Raw genomic sequence first — 17,147 nt, 5'->3', positions numbered from 1 at the left:
ATTAAAGCTTATTTTAAAAATTGTTATAATAATAATTCAATTTTTAGCCAGTTTGACCACACAAAATTCCTGTTTTCTCTCCCTCTTTGTCTCCCTCTCTCTCTCTTCAACCTTTTTTTTTTTTTTTTGGTATTCCAAGCATTGTTCCTTATAATATTTCAACTTTTTGCATTGATTAAAATACAATCTGAGACAGAGTAAAACTGTGTTCAACAAGTTCCAGAAATACATATAGTATCCATACATATGAAAAGACCCACCTCAATAAAACAAAATAATATTTAATATTTCAAACATTCAGAAGCATATGAATACATTAGAAAAGGTCTTTAAAAGCTACATAATAAACCAGTAGTTAACTCAGGAGAGGGATCTAGGTTTGAGTAAGGTCAAAGGTGAATTTTTAATTTCTGTTATTTTTTTCAAAGATCAAATATATATATATATATTTTTTTAGACAGTAAACATGGTCTATTTTTGCTTCTTTCCAATAGAATACATTTGATCACATTTTTTTTATACAGCAGGTTCTTATCAGTCATCCATTCTATCCACATCAGTGTATACATGTCAATCCCAATCACCCAGTTCATCCCACCACCACCTCACCCACTGTGTGACCCTCCTAATTGCTCTAACCTAGTTTCTTTTTTTTGCCCAATTTAAAACATCAACACCACCAAAACATAACATCTTGGATGAATTAGTTACCCTATTAAGAACTTATTTAGTGACATTTAAAAACTTACCTATTATTTTCCTCTCTTTAGGATACTTTTTTTTTTTTTTTTTTTTTGCGGTACGCGGGCCTCTCACTGCTGTGGCCTCTCCCGTTGCGGAGCACAGGCTCCGGACACGCAGGCTCAGCATCCATGGTTCACGGGCCCAGCCACTCTGCGGCATGTGGGATCTTCCCGGACCGGGGCATGAACCCGTGTCCCCTGCATCGGCAGGCGGACTCTCAACCACTGCGCCACCAGGGAAGCCCTTTTCCTCTTTTTAGAAAAACCCACATACAAAGCAACTATTTCTTAGATAAATAAATAAATAAAAGTTTAGTCTCACAAGGGTTGAAAGTCTAAATAATTAAGTAAACGCATGGTACAAAGAATGATGATAATTAAAATGAAGAAAAGCTGTTACCAATTCTATAAAACAGAGGTTTTTCAGCCCTAATATTTGATTTTTTTAACTTAAAAAATAAAAACACAACTTACGTTCGATTTGGTCAAACATTACTGAGAAGAGGAAGTCCCGTGGTGTCATGTAATACTCTCCCCCGTGTTCCAGTGAGGAAAACTGCATGAAGCGCTGTTTACGAGACGGTTTCCCTTTCATCTCTCCAGAGTCCACACTTTTCTAAAAGAAAAAAGAAATTGCAATTTCAGGTTTTTTTCAGTATCATTCCCCAACTTAGCTACTTCTACAATAATCTTTAAAGAGTAATTTTAGTGTTTAGGTATAACAACCTCCAAACTTTGAAGTCATTTACTGAACAGATATTTACTGAGTGCACAGGCACTGAAAACAGAGCAGTGATGAGGCTAACCTGAGGAACCTGCATTCCCAAACAGGAGAATGACAATTAATGAATAAATGTATAAAATAATATAAGACACTAAGAAGTGCCATGAAGAGATATAAAGCAGGATAAGAAAGTGATAAGTAACATTTTGGGGCTTCCCTGGTGGCACAGTGGTTAAGAATCCGCCTGCCAATGCAGGGGACACGGGTTCGAGTCCTGGCCCGGGAAGATCCCACATGCCGCGGAGCAACTAAGCCCGTGCGCCACAACTACTGAACCTGCGCTCTAGAGCCCTCGAGCCACAACTACGGAGCCCGTGTGCCACAACTACTGAAGCCCGCACGCCTAGAGCCCGTGCTCCACAACAAGAGAAGCCACTGCAATGAGAAGCCCGCGCACTGCAACGAAGAGTAGCCTCCACTCGCCGCAACTAGAGAAAGCCCGCGCACAGCAACAAAGACCCAACGGAGGCAAAAATAAATAAATAAAATAAATAAATATTTTTAAAAAGTAATATTTCAATGGGATGGACAAGGAGAGCCTTTCCGAACAGGTGACATTCAACGAGACTAAATGAGGCAGGCCTTGTGGGCTTGGGCTCTGGAGGGAGAGCATTCCAAGGAGGAGGTAAAGACCATGGGACGGGAACAAGCGTGGTGTGCTCAAGGGTGGTATGGCGGAAGAGAAGCTCAGGGAGACAGGACGGCAGCAGATCATGTAAAGATGAAGTACATCCATTCTGATCAGTGGCCCTGATTTTAGGAATATATTGACATCATGGGTGCACAGTGCTAAGAGAAGAAGAATGGCTAAGATATTGTTACTGTCAGAGTCTGTACCTTAGACAATGGGACCTGGGCCTTGACCCAAATGCTGATAGAGACGATACTGAAATATTTACTGCTAACCTTTCACGGAGCACTTACTATGTGCTAGGCACTGTACTAGTTAAGTACCCTCCATGGACTATTTAGTTAATCCTCACAGTAACTGAACAGTAGATACTACCGTAGATATGAAAACTGTAAAGTAAATGCAGAGCCAGGATAAAAAACCAGGTGTGTCTGACTCAAAAGTGTTTCAATCTCTTAACTACCACAACTATCCTCCTACCCATGGCTAGGCACTGTGCCCTAGGCAGCCTGGAAGAAGACGACATACCAGTCGGCACACGTGCCAAGGTCAAAATAGGAACCTTGACTCAGAACGTGTCATCTGTGAAATCCAAGAGCACACTGGCACTCGGGACCGCTTTCCTGAAGGTAACAAGCTAAATCAGACCACGACATCCTTCCTGGACACATCGCTTCCTTTCCATGCTGACACACAAGTCATGTTCAGTAAGTGCTGAGTGGAGCTGAAATGGGGAAAAACGGCAATTTCGGTTGCTTAAACCTCCAAATTCAAAGCCGTCAACAGCTCCTTTTAGCTGATCTCAGTCCTCTAACCAGTATTAATTCTCTCTCCCCAGTTTGACAACTGGCTTCCTTGAGTGCCTACCAGAATACTGGCCGTATACAGAACACTCAATAATACTGCACTGAGGGTGCCCTGTCTTCTCCAGATCTTGCTTCTTCATGTCTTTCCTTTTCTTTCCCCTTAAATTACTACTATAAAAATAACTCAAGGGGCATGTCTTAATTATATGAGTCCATACTCTTATCTCAGTCATCAGAAAATTGAATTTTATTAATATTTTCTGAACATTTTATACATGAAGTAGATAAATTATCATTTGATATATTATCAAATGGATAGTATTTGTAGGAAAACAGTGGTAAACAAGACAAACAGTAATTCCTACTAGAATGTACTAAGTGCCTTGGCAGTGAATTTACAGAAAGTATACAGATGGGATAGGGAAGGGAGAGGGTTAAGAGTCTTCTCAGTAAATGTCACAGCACTGGCAAAGTCCTAGATACAAGAGTAATACAGTGTATTGAAGAGCTAAAGAAGTTAAACACGGATATATACATTATTAGCTTAAAGAATATTTGTGTTTATTATACTAATGTTAATATATAGTCTATTAGATTTTAAAAGGTAAATAATCTATATAGAAATAGGCATATGAATTTCCAAATCTTTAAATAAATGTTGGTTCTTAAAAAAAAATTATTTATTTATTGGCCATGCCACACGGCATCTGGGATCTTAGTTCCCCCACCAGGGATTGAACCCGTGCCCTCTGCAGTGGAAGTGCGGAGTCTTAACCACTGGACCGCCAGCGAAGTCCCAATGCTGGCTCTTTTATATTATCTTGTATCTAAGTTGTTCATGACTAGTTAAAAAAATATCTTTTACCAACCACTTAATCCCTTTTATGCAAACAAACATATTCTTCTTTCTAAACTTCAACCAACTAAAAGGGGCCAATTACTCATTTATCCTCCTCAGGTGCTCTCATAACAGGATGGATCGTTATTCTGTCTCTTTTGGTTTTCATGCTGTCCTCTATCTTGTGGCAATCTTCCTCTTTCCTGGTCCTAACCTATACTGAAAATGACCAACAAGTAAAAACACAAATCTCCCACTCTCTTGCAGCAAGACATGAAAACTATTCCTCCATCTCATGGCTACCACGTTCTATACACTTGTATGCGTCTATAACTTGCATAACCGTAACATTTCTGAAGATTCTTGAGAAGAGTCAATTATTCTGGGAAGTGTCATTTTATTTTTATTTTAAAAATATTTTTAAACTCTTTACTGAATTTGTTACAATATTGCTTCTGTTTTATGTTTTGGTTATTTGGCCGCAAGGCATGTGGGATCTTAGCTCCCCGACCAGGGACTGAACCTGCACCCCTTGAAATGGAAGGTGAAGTCCCAACCACTGGACCACCAGGGAAGTCCCCTGGGAAGTGCCATTTTAGATAATGGTTGATTGGGTTGCCATCCCTTCCAATTTTGGTTAAATATCCTCCCCAATGAACAAGAAAAGGTAGAGGAGGCGAAACTAAAGCTCCCTTCCCTGGGTTGATTTCTGAGCTTGAAACTGCCATATGAATTGTAGACCATGAATTTAGAAGGTCACTTACAAGCAAATGACCTCCACACTCGCCCACCACCATGATCCTCTACCAGTAGGCGATGTGGCATAAAACTATCTAACGACCCCCTACTAACATCCTTACAACTCAACCTGGTGTCGTACCTTTAATTTCTGCTACTTCATAGTATAAATAAACTTATTCTACTACCCCAAATCCTGCAACTCCCTTTGCCAGCACTAGCAATGTCTCTCCTTTTTCTAATCTTTTCCACCACCTCTCACACTGCTTACTGAGGACACAGCTATCAGTTGGAGGCCATCACCTGTGTAGATACTAATCCCACCATTTCCCTTATGCAATATATAGTGGAAGCCTCCAAGTCACCACTCTTACTACTAGAGTCTTTCCCTTCATCCTAACTTCTACCCGCCGACCTCCCAAGTAAATACGTAATCAAGCATCTACTAGTGTGAGGGCACTCCAGGAAGAGACAGGACACATACTAATCAAAGGGGCAACAGTACAGTAATAAACACTAACAATATAGCTAATGTGAATTAAACACATGCAAGGTAGGGTGCTAAAATCTTTACATACATGGTCTCACTCAACCTTCACAATGACCCCAATAGGAGACTTCATTTTACAAAAGAAGAAACCAAAGCTTGTCAAGGTTAACCAGCTTGCCTGGGTTAACATGGCAGGTCAGCAGATAGCACAGAGGCAACATGACAACGTCAGCTCAACCACTACCCTATGCCCGCTCCTCTAAGGATTACATAGACTAGGAAAATAGAGAAACCAGTGTGGGTAATGACAGCTGAGAAAGCTTTCATAAAAAGAGTGGGGTTTAAGTTAGGCTCTAGAGAATAACAAAGAATAGAACTAGAATTAGCCATCCTTAAGACCTGGGCTAAGAGTTCTCCATTTCCTAAATGACATGTATTGTTTCCCTTGTTCAATAAAATTTAAAGTAAGTAGGATGTTATGAACACATTTCTTCACTACAGCAAAATTTACGCAGAGGAAAGAAGAGTATTGTTCTGAAATTTCCAGAGCCTTTCTAATTCCAAGTTGATGAACCAACAAATCAATTTTCTTTAAGTCCCCTTTGTCACACAGCAGTTGAATTTTAATGGACCACAAATTGATGTGTATTATATATTTATGCTTACTTCGCAGAATTTGGAAGATCAATTTGGCATTGTGAATCCTTTGTTTACCTATAAAGTTTATTCTTGCCATACTTCACATGTACGACCACTATGATCAAAGCTCCGATGGATGGATTTAACATCAAGAATTAACAATGTCTGTCTGCCCCCAACCCTTCCATCCTCTCCCCTGGTGCTCTCCTGCTCATGTGAGCATGCTCTCTCTGCCCACAGCCTCCTGTCTCTCCCCTCCTTCCTGCGCACGTTTCAGGTGGCTTTTTTCTGTTGCTGCTGTTTGCGTTTTCCTTGAACTGACCATATGGTTTCGGGCACTCATTCTTCTCTCTCGTTTCCCCTGTCTCTCTCTCACAGATACGTGTACATGTGGCGTATCTGTGGTCAGTTGTGCTTGGTAAACTGAGTTTGAGTTTGGTTAAGTGCAGGTAGAGGATCAGTGTGGATGTGGAGGATGGGGAGGAATAATCAATTCTGTCTGAGACAACACAAGGGCAGATGCCCAGCTTAGTGCCGTTAGTACTGCTCCATACCAGGCGGTGAAAAGTTCACAAATTCATCTTCAAACATTTAAGAACCTGTTATGTGTCACTGTTCTGCAGATATACAGATGGACACTGTTGAGGTCTCAGCCTTTAAGGAGCTCACAAAAGGTAATACTGGAGAGCAAACAAATAATTCAGAGCACTGGCTCCAAGGTCAAACTACCCTGGATGCAAATTCCAGTTCTGTCACTCACTAGGTATGTGACCTAGGACCAATTATCAGCTGACTCACGAACAGTGAGGAAACAGGAATCAAGCTGCCTGGACTTAAATCCCAGCTCTGTCACTTGGCCAAGTTCGTACTGTGACTTCTCCCTAACTAATCTGTAAAATGAAAAAGACAGTAGTATCTACTTAAAGGGTCTTTTATAAACCGTGTGTTCAATGAAATAATACACATACTACGTGCTCTGGAAGGTCAGCCATTACTATCATGATCATCATAATTTAAACAAATGCTCTAACAGAAATATGTAAAAAATTGTAGGAGAAGGCAGAGAGAGGACCAATTAACTGCCTTGTTAACTGGAAGACTTAACGAAGGCATCCCAGGCCAGGAGAAATGGGACCTGGGCTGCAAACAGTGAGGAGTCGCCAAGACCGGGAGCAACAGTAGAGCAAAGCGCGCTACAGCCAGTCCTGAGGTCTGGGCAGCAGGTCCAGGGGGCAGAGGGTCTCTGGGGGACGTGACCAAAATGGACAGAAGGGGAGAAGGGCAGACACAGTGCACCAGGAAGACCGTCTTGGATGTGGGCATTTTCTTTTAATTCACACAAGAGCCAGCGTAGACGGAAGACACTGGAAGGTACACGGCTGATGCTGCAGGATATCTCATACCATGATTCGGCACTTAGTCTATACATCCAACCAATATGCTTGGCTTTCCAGTCTCAAAATCCCAGCATATTAGAAACATTACATTACAAATGCTAGAGTCAAGTATACTAATGGCAGAAGGGAGATTTTACAGCCTGAAAGTGAGACGGGAGAGAAAAATTAAACAAGCCAGACCTGGCCACAATAGTCTGGATCAATCTATGTCATGACGACCAACAAAGAGCCACTAGGTCTATTTATGTGATGATGGTCTTCAGTCACTTAGAAATTGCTAATTATGTAGGGAACATTTTGTTAAAAATGTGTAATGTAGCTTAACTGTTTTTAATGTAAATCTTGCATTAAAAAAAGATGTTTTATTACTTACGAGGGTAATTTTAGTTGTCTGGAAGATTCACTTACAGGGCATAACTCACACCCCACTGACGCTGTATAAACTCAGCATTACTCTCTAATCTACTATATATATCCAAAGCACTTTGTAGAATGTATGTTACATAAAAATACCACAGCCACGTTTATATAAACTGAAAATGATCAGAACCGTGAGTAAAAGCACAGTGTCTTTCAGAAAAATACAAGCAGACATAGTTTGGGCTCGTCATAAACACTATTACATGTCATATAAAATTAGACCACAGGATACAAATCTTTTCATCTTCCAACACTGTTAAGAGTCACTTTTAAAAAAACTTACTACTAGTGTATTCTTAGTCATGATGAGCTCTCACTTACAGGAAAAGCATCTATACAAATAGACATTCAGTATGCTGACACCTAGGTTTCAGGATGTCAAGAGAAATCTGAATGTCATCTCCTAGGGCTAAATCAATTCCTTTCAAAGATAAAAGGTATCATAAGGCAAACCATAATTTTAAGTAATTTATATAGGATATAAATAAACGTTGCTATGCATGTCTAAAAATCTGTTAAATTCCAGGAGCCGTTTCAAGGGTATGGTGAGAATACCAGCACTGGAGGAACTCGGAACCTCCAGCTTTTATTTTTTAAAAAAATTTAAAAATATTTATTTATTTATTTAGGCTGCATCGGGTCTTAGTTACAGCATGCGGGATCTTCATTGCAGCACGTGGGATCTTTAGTTGCGGCATGTGGGATTTTTTTTTTTAGTTGCAGAATGCGGACTCTTGGTTGCGGCACGCATGTGGGATCTCGTTCCCCGACCAGGAATTGAACACAGGCCCCGGCATTGGGAGTGTGGAGTCTTACCCACTGGACTACCAGAGAAGTCCTGGAACCTCCAGCTTTTATAGGCTCTGCTACAAAAAACAAGTTTTCTTTTTCCCTTTGGATTTTTGGTTTTCACTCTCAATCTATACAATTATCCACTTGCAAATAAAATTGGGGAAGGTCCTTTCTCTATGCTAAAAAAAGATATAATGTACCTTCCTGAGTTAACTCTTAATACAATCAAAGGGTCATTAAAAACAACAAAAACAAAAAACAAAACCATAAATTGATGAGAAAGCAGTAAGTAAAACTTCTTAAAATCTCCGTCCCCAAACCTGACAAAGAACCAGAATGAAAACCAGAAAATAAGGACAGCCATGCTGATGCTAGCTCCTACCTCCCTCTCTAAACTTGTTCTAGAAAGATCTTCTATTGATAGATACTGATAATGCTGACCCACCTGCACGACAGTACTAGGAATGAAAACTAGTTTCCTCCCCCAGAGTGTGATGGAACGAGAGGACGAGATTCTGGAATCCCTTGCGGATGGGGCAGCCGGGCCTGGGTGTGTGCACTGCACGCCTCCGGGGGCCCCCTCACACTGGGATCGCAGACAGCTGTGGAGCAGATGGCAGGAAGGTGCACTGTGGAAGGTGACTTCCTCTAACCTGCAGGGGTAACGCTGTCACTGAGAGCTCCCAAGTGCAGGGATGTGCAGGCCAGAGCGGACTGTGGGGAGTCCCCCTGGAAACCCCTGTCACTCGCTGCTGTCACTAGAGACCCAGCACATGCCTCTTTCCCCTCCTGCGTCCTGTCAGAGGAGGGCTGGCATCAGCAGAGGATGCCGGGCACGGTTGGGCAGAGGAAAATACTGCGTCCACAGCCACGCTGACCAAAAAGCCAGCAACTATGTCCGAGGGCACTTCTCTAAAGGGGCAGGCACCCCAAACAGGGGGAATTGCAAAGGCCACCCCTGGGGATGCGCTAACCCCCAGCGTGGCAGGAAGGCAGAACGCCCAGAGGAGAGCCAGGACACACCTCGCTCCTCCTGCAGTCCCGCAGGCAGCAGACTGACCCACAGTCCATGGAAACTATGGACATCCTGCTCTGCAGCTAATGTTCTGACGGGAAGGTAAAGAGTGCTCAGTTCAAGATGCAAAGGGGTCAAGCTTATACACTCACACTGTCCTTGGCAAATAACGTCTCTGGCTAGACCATCTGTTTAAAACCTGATGTTGGGCCTGTCCAAATTCTCTGGGAAAATGAAGAGCAATAGGAAACAACAATGAAAATCAAATTCTGAAAGAAAGCAGAAAAAAATCACAGAAAACAAAAGACGTGATCGATGCACTTTAAACATCCGAGAGCAAAGATAAGATGCAAGATGACAGAGGCCTCTGAAAGGGAGACAGCCCAGCCGCACAAGAGGAGTAGACACGAAAGATGCCAGTATGAAACGAGAAGCTCTAAGAAACAGGAAAGACTAGAACCAACACTGCAGAAAATACACAAACTACTGATAGGAAAAAAAACCACATAGAAGGCAGAAGAAAAGCACAGAGAAAAGCATTTAGGGAAAAGAATATCCACATGTGTGACAGACACCAAGGATTCAACATGAAAACTGCTGTACTTCAGGAAGACAGAGAACAAATCAGCAACAGATTTGTTCAAAAACAGAGTGGGAAAACCTCACTGAAACCCTCAAAGACCTGAAATTCACTACCCTATCTGCCACTGCCCTATGTGAATATACTCAGGTTTGAATAATCCTAGAAGACCTCGGGGGAGATTGGTCAGTTTTAGTTCTTTCAGAAAACCTAAATAAGGCAGACGTTAGAAAATCTAAGTAAGGTTAGAACTATGATGCCCTTATTGCTGGATTCAACCTCTTAAAAGCAGTTCTCAGAGAAGATAGTACAAAAAAATGACACAGTAAATGATTAAGCAAGATGTAGTTCTAAGATAATGCTTAAAAGACACACATCACCCTTGTATACTAAGTGAGGAAATGAAAGCAGTGTGAGGGGGTAACATTCTCAAGCTATTCAACCCGAAAGGCTGGGGAGAAATTTTTTTGCCCCTCTTCACTCCAACTTATTTATTGCAGTGCAGGAGAACTATTCCAGTAGGAATGGACTAAACGGTACCAATCTTAATGTTTACCTGAAGGAGATATCCTAAGTTACTTGGACTCAACCCTGTCGGCCTCGGGAAGAGGAGGAGCCTATGGAATGTGCTTGTGGAGATCAAAGCACTGCTGAGGGTCTGCTGGGGGCTCTGCCCCTAAACCTCCCGGGACTGGGTGGAAAGCGATAGGAGCGGGGATGAGTCCGTCCCAGTACCACTAGATTTGCTTCTCAAACCTGCATCTAAAGCTAAATGTATGGGAGAGGAGGGGCAGAATAAAAGCTGGGATTGGAGCTATCCTCAACATGTGAGAACCGTCCACATGGTTCTGGTTAAATGTAAAATGCTCCATGGCTTTCAAGGATTACTCGTAATGCAGTAAAAAATGTGACAAAGGAATTAAGAGCAACGAGTGATATGAACTGGATAAAAGAGATCTTTGAAAGCTGATGACTTCTGTGAAAACATTTCACTAGTTTATTGCCTTTAAAGCAACAGGTGCTTCACCATTCTGTCTCTACTTTTTATCCATGAAGTGACAAATTGGAAAAGTGTTCTGTTCTTTGTTGAACATTCTTTGGTCTCTACATTTCTAATGAAAAAAGTGGGAAAAGAAAAGGCCTTCCTCACAATGCTTTCAGTATGTCCAATAGATATACATTGCATCAGGCAAAATGTAGTAAAACCTATTCATTTGGGGTTTTTATTTTGTAATTTGCAGTAATCTGGATAAAATGTAATTGTTTTGTTGTCTTTGAACTTTCTGTGGTGTAATTAAAGAATATCTTTTCTTCTTAAAGAAAACTTCACAACTGGAAATTTTCAGTCATTAGACAGAACTTTTCCATTTCACTCTGAATCAGGGAGTTTTCATTGTACATGAAACAAAATACTACCAGAGTAAATTAGAACTATTCACTGCATAAGCTATGCTTCACGATAAATTCTACAAAATGACAGGGTATTAGTGAGGGAGACAAAAGTCATTCCTGGGAAAACTGGGAGCTCTGGAAACTATCCCCTGTGGCTTCTGGATAGCGTTTCATCTAGTGATGGCCTAGCCTAGACTTCCTTCCAGAGACGGGAAGAAAGCTAGTGGCTTTTCTTAGATGAGCAGAGTAAAATGAAATGACATATGCCTGTCTCTATATATGAATTTAAAAATAGCCCCTAGGACCACAGTAATCCGTCGGAGGAGGAGTGGCCACTGTTAGGGATGCTGATGAGTAAAGAAAGCAGCATCTTCTCTTCCCGTAACAGCTTTCTCTCTCCAGATGAGATCGCTGAGCAGAATACTCACTTCCCTTCCTCCACAACTACTTTTCAGGAGGTACATCATAACTACATACATTTTTGTTTATGTTCTAACCAGAAAGTTTAAATTAGGTTTCAAGTGATTAAAAAAAAGACTAGAGCCCTAACTTAAAATCTCAGTACCTTCCTGAAGCTTTATCAGTATCACTCACTGCAATCACAAGTAAGTAAAGCTTCTCCTGAGAAATGACGGAGTTGCTTTAGCCTACTGCCCTACTCGCAAGGGAAATACTACTCTGTGAACTCCTCCTACAGCCATTCAATATCAACTTATTTAATAAATATTACATGTCTCCTACGACCAAGCACTGTATAAAGTGACACATGAACAGACACCCCCTTTCTACTGGGGGGAGGCCTAACACAAGTGGGTGAATGCTAGACAGAAGTATGAAAGGAGCACTAAGCATTTAGCAAACGTGAAAGTCCCACAATGATAAATTCCAATCTCTGATAGTTACTTTTACAATATTACTTATCAACCATGAATATTTTGACTTCTTTCTTTTCAAAATGAGAGATATGTACACGTACCCCAATGTTCATAGAAGCACTATTCACAACAGTCAAGACATGGGAGCAACCCAAGTGTCCATCGACAGATGGATGGATAAAGAAGATGTGGTATATATACACAATGGAATATTATTCAGCCATAAAAAAAGAATGAAATAATGCCATTTGCAGCAACATGCATGGACCTAGAGATTATCATACTAAGTGAAGTAAGCCAGACAGAGACAGACAAATATCATATGACACCATTTATATGTGGAATCTTAAAAAAATGACACAAATGAACTTGTTTACAAAACAGAAACAGGGACTTCCCTGGTGGCGCAGTGGTTAGGAATCCACCTGCCAATGCAGGGGACACAGATTTGAGCCCTGGTCCAGGAAGATCCCACATGCTGCAGAGCAACTAAGCCCGTATGCCACAACTATTGAGCCCGCATGCCACAACTACTGAAGCCTGCGTGCCTAAAGCCCGTGCACCGCAACAAGAGAAGCCACCGTAATGAGAAGCCCGTGCACCGCAAGGAAGAGTAGCCCCTGCTCACCGCAACTAGAGAAAGCCCACGTGCGGCAACAAAGACCCAACGCAGCCAAAAATAAATTAAAGAAACAAACAACAACAACAACAAAAAACAGACTCACAGACATAGAAAACGAACTTATGGTTACAAAAGTGGAAAGGGGGCAGGGATAAATTAGGAGTATGGGATTAACAGATACACACCACTATATATAAAATAAACAAGGGTTTACTGCATAGCACAGGGAACTAAAAAAAAAAAAAGAGACAGAGATGCACCGAACTAATATTTTTCATTATTATATAATTAAATTTAAATAGAAGACTCCTAACAGGTCTGGTATCAGCAAATTTATCTCGGTTGTGATCTCTCTTCTTCAGGCAACTGAGAAGTACAGCAGAGCCTAACAAGGAGCCTTTTGTGACGTAAGCTACGATCTAAATTTCAGGACCCTTACAAACCCATGCAAAAAAGTCTCCTCAAAACTGAGAACTTCAAGTATGCCCAGGGAAAGTGCTGCTATCAAAGGGCTGAGTCATAAACAGAGGCTACCATGAGGGCTAACAACATTTAGGATATTATATCCTACAACACACACAGTGTGGAGCGAAGAGGGGATGGATTAAGGGATCCCTTCTCGCCTTTCTCCCACCCCTCCACAGGCAACAGCTGCAGTCTGTAGCTGTATGTATTTTATAGTTTAGGATTCCAGGAGGAAAGTGATTCATCCATACAGTATTTTGCATTGCTTTCCCCCCATGCTCCCACATTCTCCATGATCCGCTCAGGCTTCCATACCCCCAGTCCCCAGCAAAGGACTGTCCCCGCTACATGCTTCCTCGGTTTACAGGAAGCACATAGTCAGGATGGCTTTCTAAAGCTTGTGGCTGAATACTGACAGCAGTCTGCCTCTCTACCACCAAGTCCCTTAAGCCCCACACCCTAACCCTACACAAAATTTGGTCAAAGACTGGAATTAGTTAAAAAACAACAAGAACAAAAAACCCCAAACAGCAACATGTTGCTTGCATACAAATTTTATCCCAAAAATAGAACACATTTTTTGAAAACCTTCGGATAAATGGGAAAATAATGAAAGCTTGAAGGGGCAGATATGCAATTTCCTATTAAAAACAAAAATTACATTTCTATTTTAAAATTCCATTGATACTATTATTTTTATGAATTGGTCTTGTACGAAACAAATACGGTACTAATTTTAAATGTCAACTTTAGTTTTGGTCTTTGCTAACATAATTTTCCTGAAACTGACTGGGTTTGCTGGTGTGTCCTTAGCTTCAGTTTTCGCCTTGCTACCTCTGATGAGCTTTATTAACCTCTGCTGCACATCTTTCCAGAAGACAGATTAAATAACCACTTACCGCTTCTGATGGTAATTAAACCTCACGAAGCTAAGCGTGTGATACTTAGCTGCTCTGGCCCTTTCATTTGTTAGGGTTCCGGTACTCCCTCCTCTAAGAGCCCTCCCCCAGTGCCCATTCTGGGTTAGGGTGTCCTAGAGCGAGTGTACAGGACTCAGTAATGCTTATCAAAGCCCTGGTGACTCTGCAGTGCATCTGTCTGCCCCCGGCATGCCTTCCTTTGGTTAATATGTTAAATGGTTAAAAAAGTGTGCCAGGAATGAGTGAATCTTTATGAATGGGAACCAATTCCAAACTTGAAGTGTGATATTAAAATAACAATTTAAAAATAGATTTCAGTCCTTGAACCAATATGCGAAAGGGTTTTGTGCTTATGTATTTTAAACCCTATTAATAATTTATTAAAATATCTTTAGGTAGCTAGGTATGTACAAGTGCACCCACAATTATTTCCTCTTATTACAACCACAAATTACTGCATACTGTTAATTACTTTAGATTTTAAAAATGCCTTCATAACAGGAGCACAGAGGCAAAGCTGTGGACAGGGGGTGGCAGTGTTAACTGTACCAAAAGGATGTTGCTTATTTTGCGCCTGTTGCACAAGCCATGGAATCTCAGAAACAGATGCTCTGAAACTGCGCTGCACCAGCTGCTGTGCACTTTCTGTCCGTAAATCTGAATGATCTGATGGATTTCAGGCCTTATATCATGTTTGGCTTGGGTTGTAATGGATCTTTTCAGCTTCCACTTGGAGTTCGTGGACATAACAATACAATATGTCTAAGATAAAAGTTTTGATTAAAATGTATTTGTAGCAAATGAGCAGGGGATGAGCTGAACATTTTACCAAGCATTGACAAAACACATAAAGATACTACTTTTACAAAGAAGGTACTAAGATGCATGTCATTTCTGTTGATGTTTATAAATTAAATCACCAGTAAATAAAGTAATACATAGATTACATGATACAAAAAGGAGAGTAACGCACATATATGATTACACATTTTGGCAAATTAATTTACTGTTCAATAAAGCTCTGCTTTGTGTCTGTAAACCATGAACAGAGGACAAACCGTTTAAGACCTGGCAAGGACTTGCCAGAATCTCCCTCTTTGCTTTTACCTGATTCTTTGGACATATTTCATGCTCGTAAGACATCCATGCTCTCATTTAGTAATTTCTGAAGATACTTTAACAGTGAAGATTTTAAAAGATTCTATAATAGAATCTGCTATATAATGGCTGAAAAACCAAACAGACTGTTTGCTTGTTTGTTTAAGGTAGCACCTAACATAACTAAAGTAAACAACCGCTAAATAAACAAGCTGAAGAGAATCCCCACTTTCCCACTTCTACTGCCAGCACTGCTAGCGGTCAGCCCCTTTTCCCTTCAACTTCACCACCCTTCTCTGCCTTTAACGACAGGTGGCATCCAATGAGGATACACGAGTTTCCACATCTAGCCTTCACGTACAGGGCAAAAGCAGGATAAAACTGTGCCAGTGAATCATATACTAAGTGAGCAGAATTGTTAGCATTTGCCCAGGCAACAGTGAGGCCTGTACCAAATACGAAGTTTTTGGGTGCATGCTTCAGAAAAATCCTTATCTTGACCCTTGAGAATTTTAGAATCTTATATGAGAAACAAAACCACTGAAAACTTAAAGTTTATGGTAAGTTGTTACATACACATTTAAGGGTTGGCATGGACAGAACGAGCACTTGGGTAATCTTTCCCTTTTAAAATTTATTTGGTGGTGAATTTACTCCTGTGCTCTTTATAATCAAGAGAATAATCCTAGTTAAATCTTAACTAGGATTAGGGAAGAAAGGGAAAAAGAAGGAACAGATATTTGTAGGCTAAAATAGAGCCTGAAGTTCTGAAATGATTCAGGCAACCCTAATCTCCAAACTTGAACTGCTAGTGAAGTCCCAAAGAGTTACTCTGAATATTTAAAGACTCGGATGAACTTTGTCACCTTGTTTAGTGTGAAATTAGTTTCTAAATATTCATGGCTGTTGTTTAGATACTCTTTTAACTTATGATAAAAAAACTTCATATAGTTATATTAGTACCAATATTAAAACTGTTACTATGAAATCATCGTTTAGGCTCTGAGTTCCTGCATGACCCACCTCACTCGCATGCTAGAGGGTAAAGAGAATAAACCTGAAGACACTTTCTTGGATAATGGATCTTTATGATTTAAAGGAGAGGGATATGGTAATAGACCAAGGCGTCTGTGACACTTATAAAGGTGTAAACAGGATAAGCTAGTACAACAGGGCTAACAGAAGGCACACTGGGCTAGAAAAGAGAATGTACAGTCAGAACAGAAGTGAAGTACTGGTAAAAGGGAAGAGTAAATACCATAAAGTAAAGGTAAATATTGTAAATTATCTGATCCGAGGGTAATATCCAAAACCGAAGAGTAACGCAGTGACAGGATCAAAACAGTTTACTTGAAAATAATTTTAGATATAACACCTGAAACATTTTGCAATGTAAAGAAGGACAAATATTGAGAACCTAGAAGGGACAAGAATATAACCTAAAAATTTAGAGCAGAGCCTCATAACCCCACACTACAATGCTTCCTGGTGCTTGTGACTCCTGGAAATTATAGGTGAAAACACTGTGTGAGCTTTTTGGGAGAGAGTACATAACTTTTATCATATTCTCAACCTATTCAAAGAATAAATGACAGGGGACTTCCCTGGCAGTCCAGTGGTTAAGAATCCGCCTTCCAATGCAGGGGACGTGGGTTTGATCCCTGGTCGGGGAACTAAGATCCCACATGCTGCGGGGCAACTAAGCCCATGTGCTGCAAACTATAGAGCCCTCGAACTCTGGAACCCCTGCGCCACAACTAGAGAGAAGCCCATGTGCTGCAATGAAGAGCCCGCGCGCCACAACAAAAAGATCCCACATGCCACAACTAAGACCCAATGCAGCCAAAAATAAAAATAAATAAAATATAAAAAAAGAATGACAAAGATGAATCAGCAAACGTG

General features: G+C 40.8%; 1 protein-coding gene across 1 annotated transcript in view; it reads right to left on the bottom strand.

Annotated features, from left to right (window-relative positions):
- The window catches only part of MICU2 (mitochondrial calcium uptake 2), a 78,534-nt gene that overhangs the window by 48,206 nt on the left and 13,181 nt on the right, over positions 1–17,147 (bottom strand). The window contains exon 2 of the mRNA XM_022574490.2: positions 1,218–1,359. Coding sequence (XP_022430198.2) covers positions 1,218–1,359 — 142 coding nt within the window. The remainder of the gene's footprint in view (positions 1–1,217; positions 1,360–17,147) is intronic.

Source organism: Delphinapterus leucas, chromosome 18, assembly GCF_059928025.1.
Source record: "Delphinapterus leucas isolate spDelLeu-1000000601 "Yukka" chromosome 18, BTC_Dleu_Yukka2, whole genome shotgun sequence".
Classification (NCBI taxonomy): Eukaryota; Metazoa; Chordata; class Mammalia; order Artiodactyla; family Monodontidae; genus Delphinapterus; species Delphinapterus leucas.
Note: the sequence above shows the minus strand (reverse complement) of the source record. Positions and strands in the feature narration are given on the sequence as shown.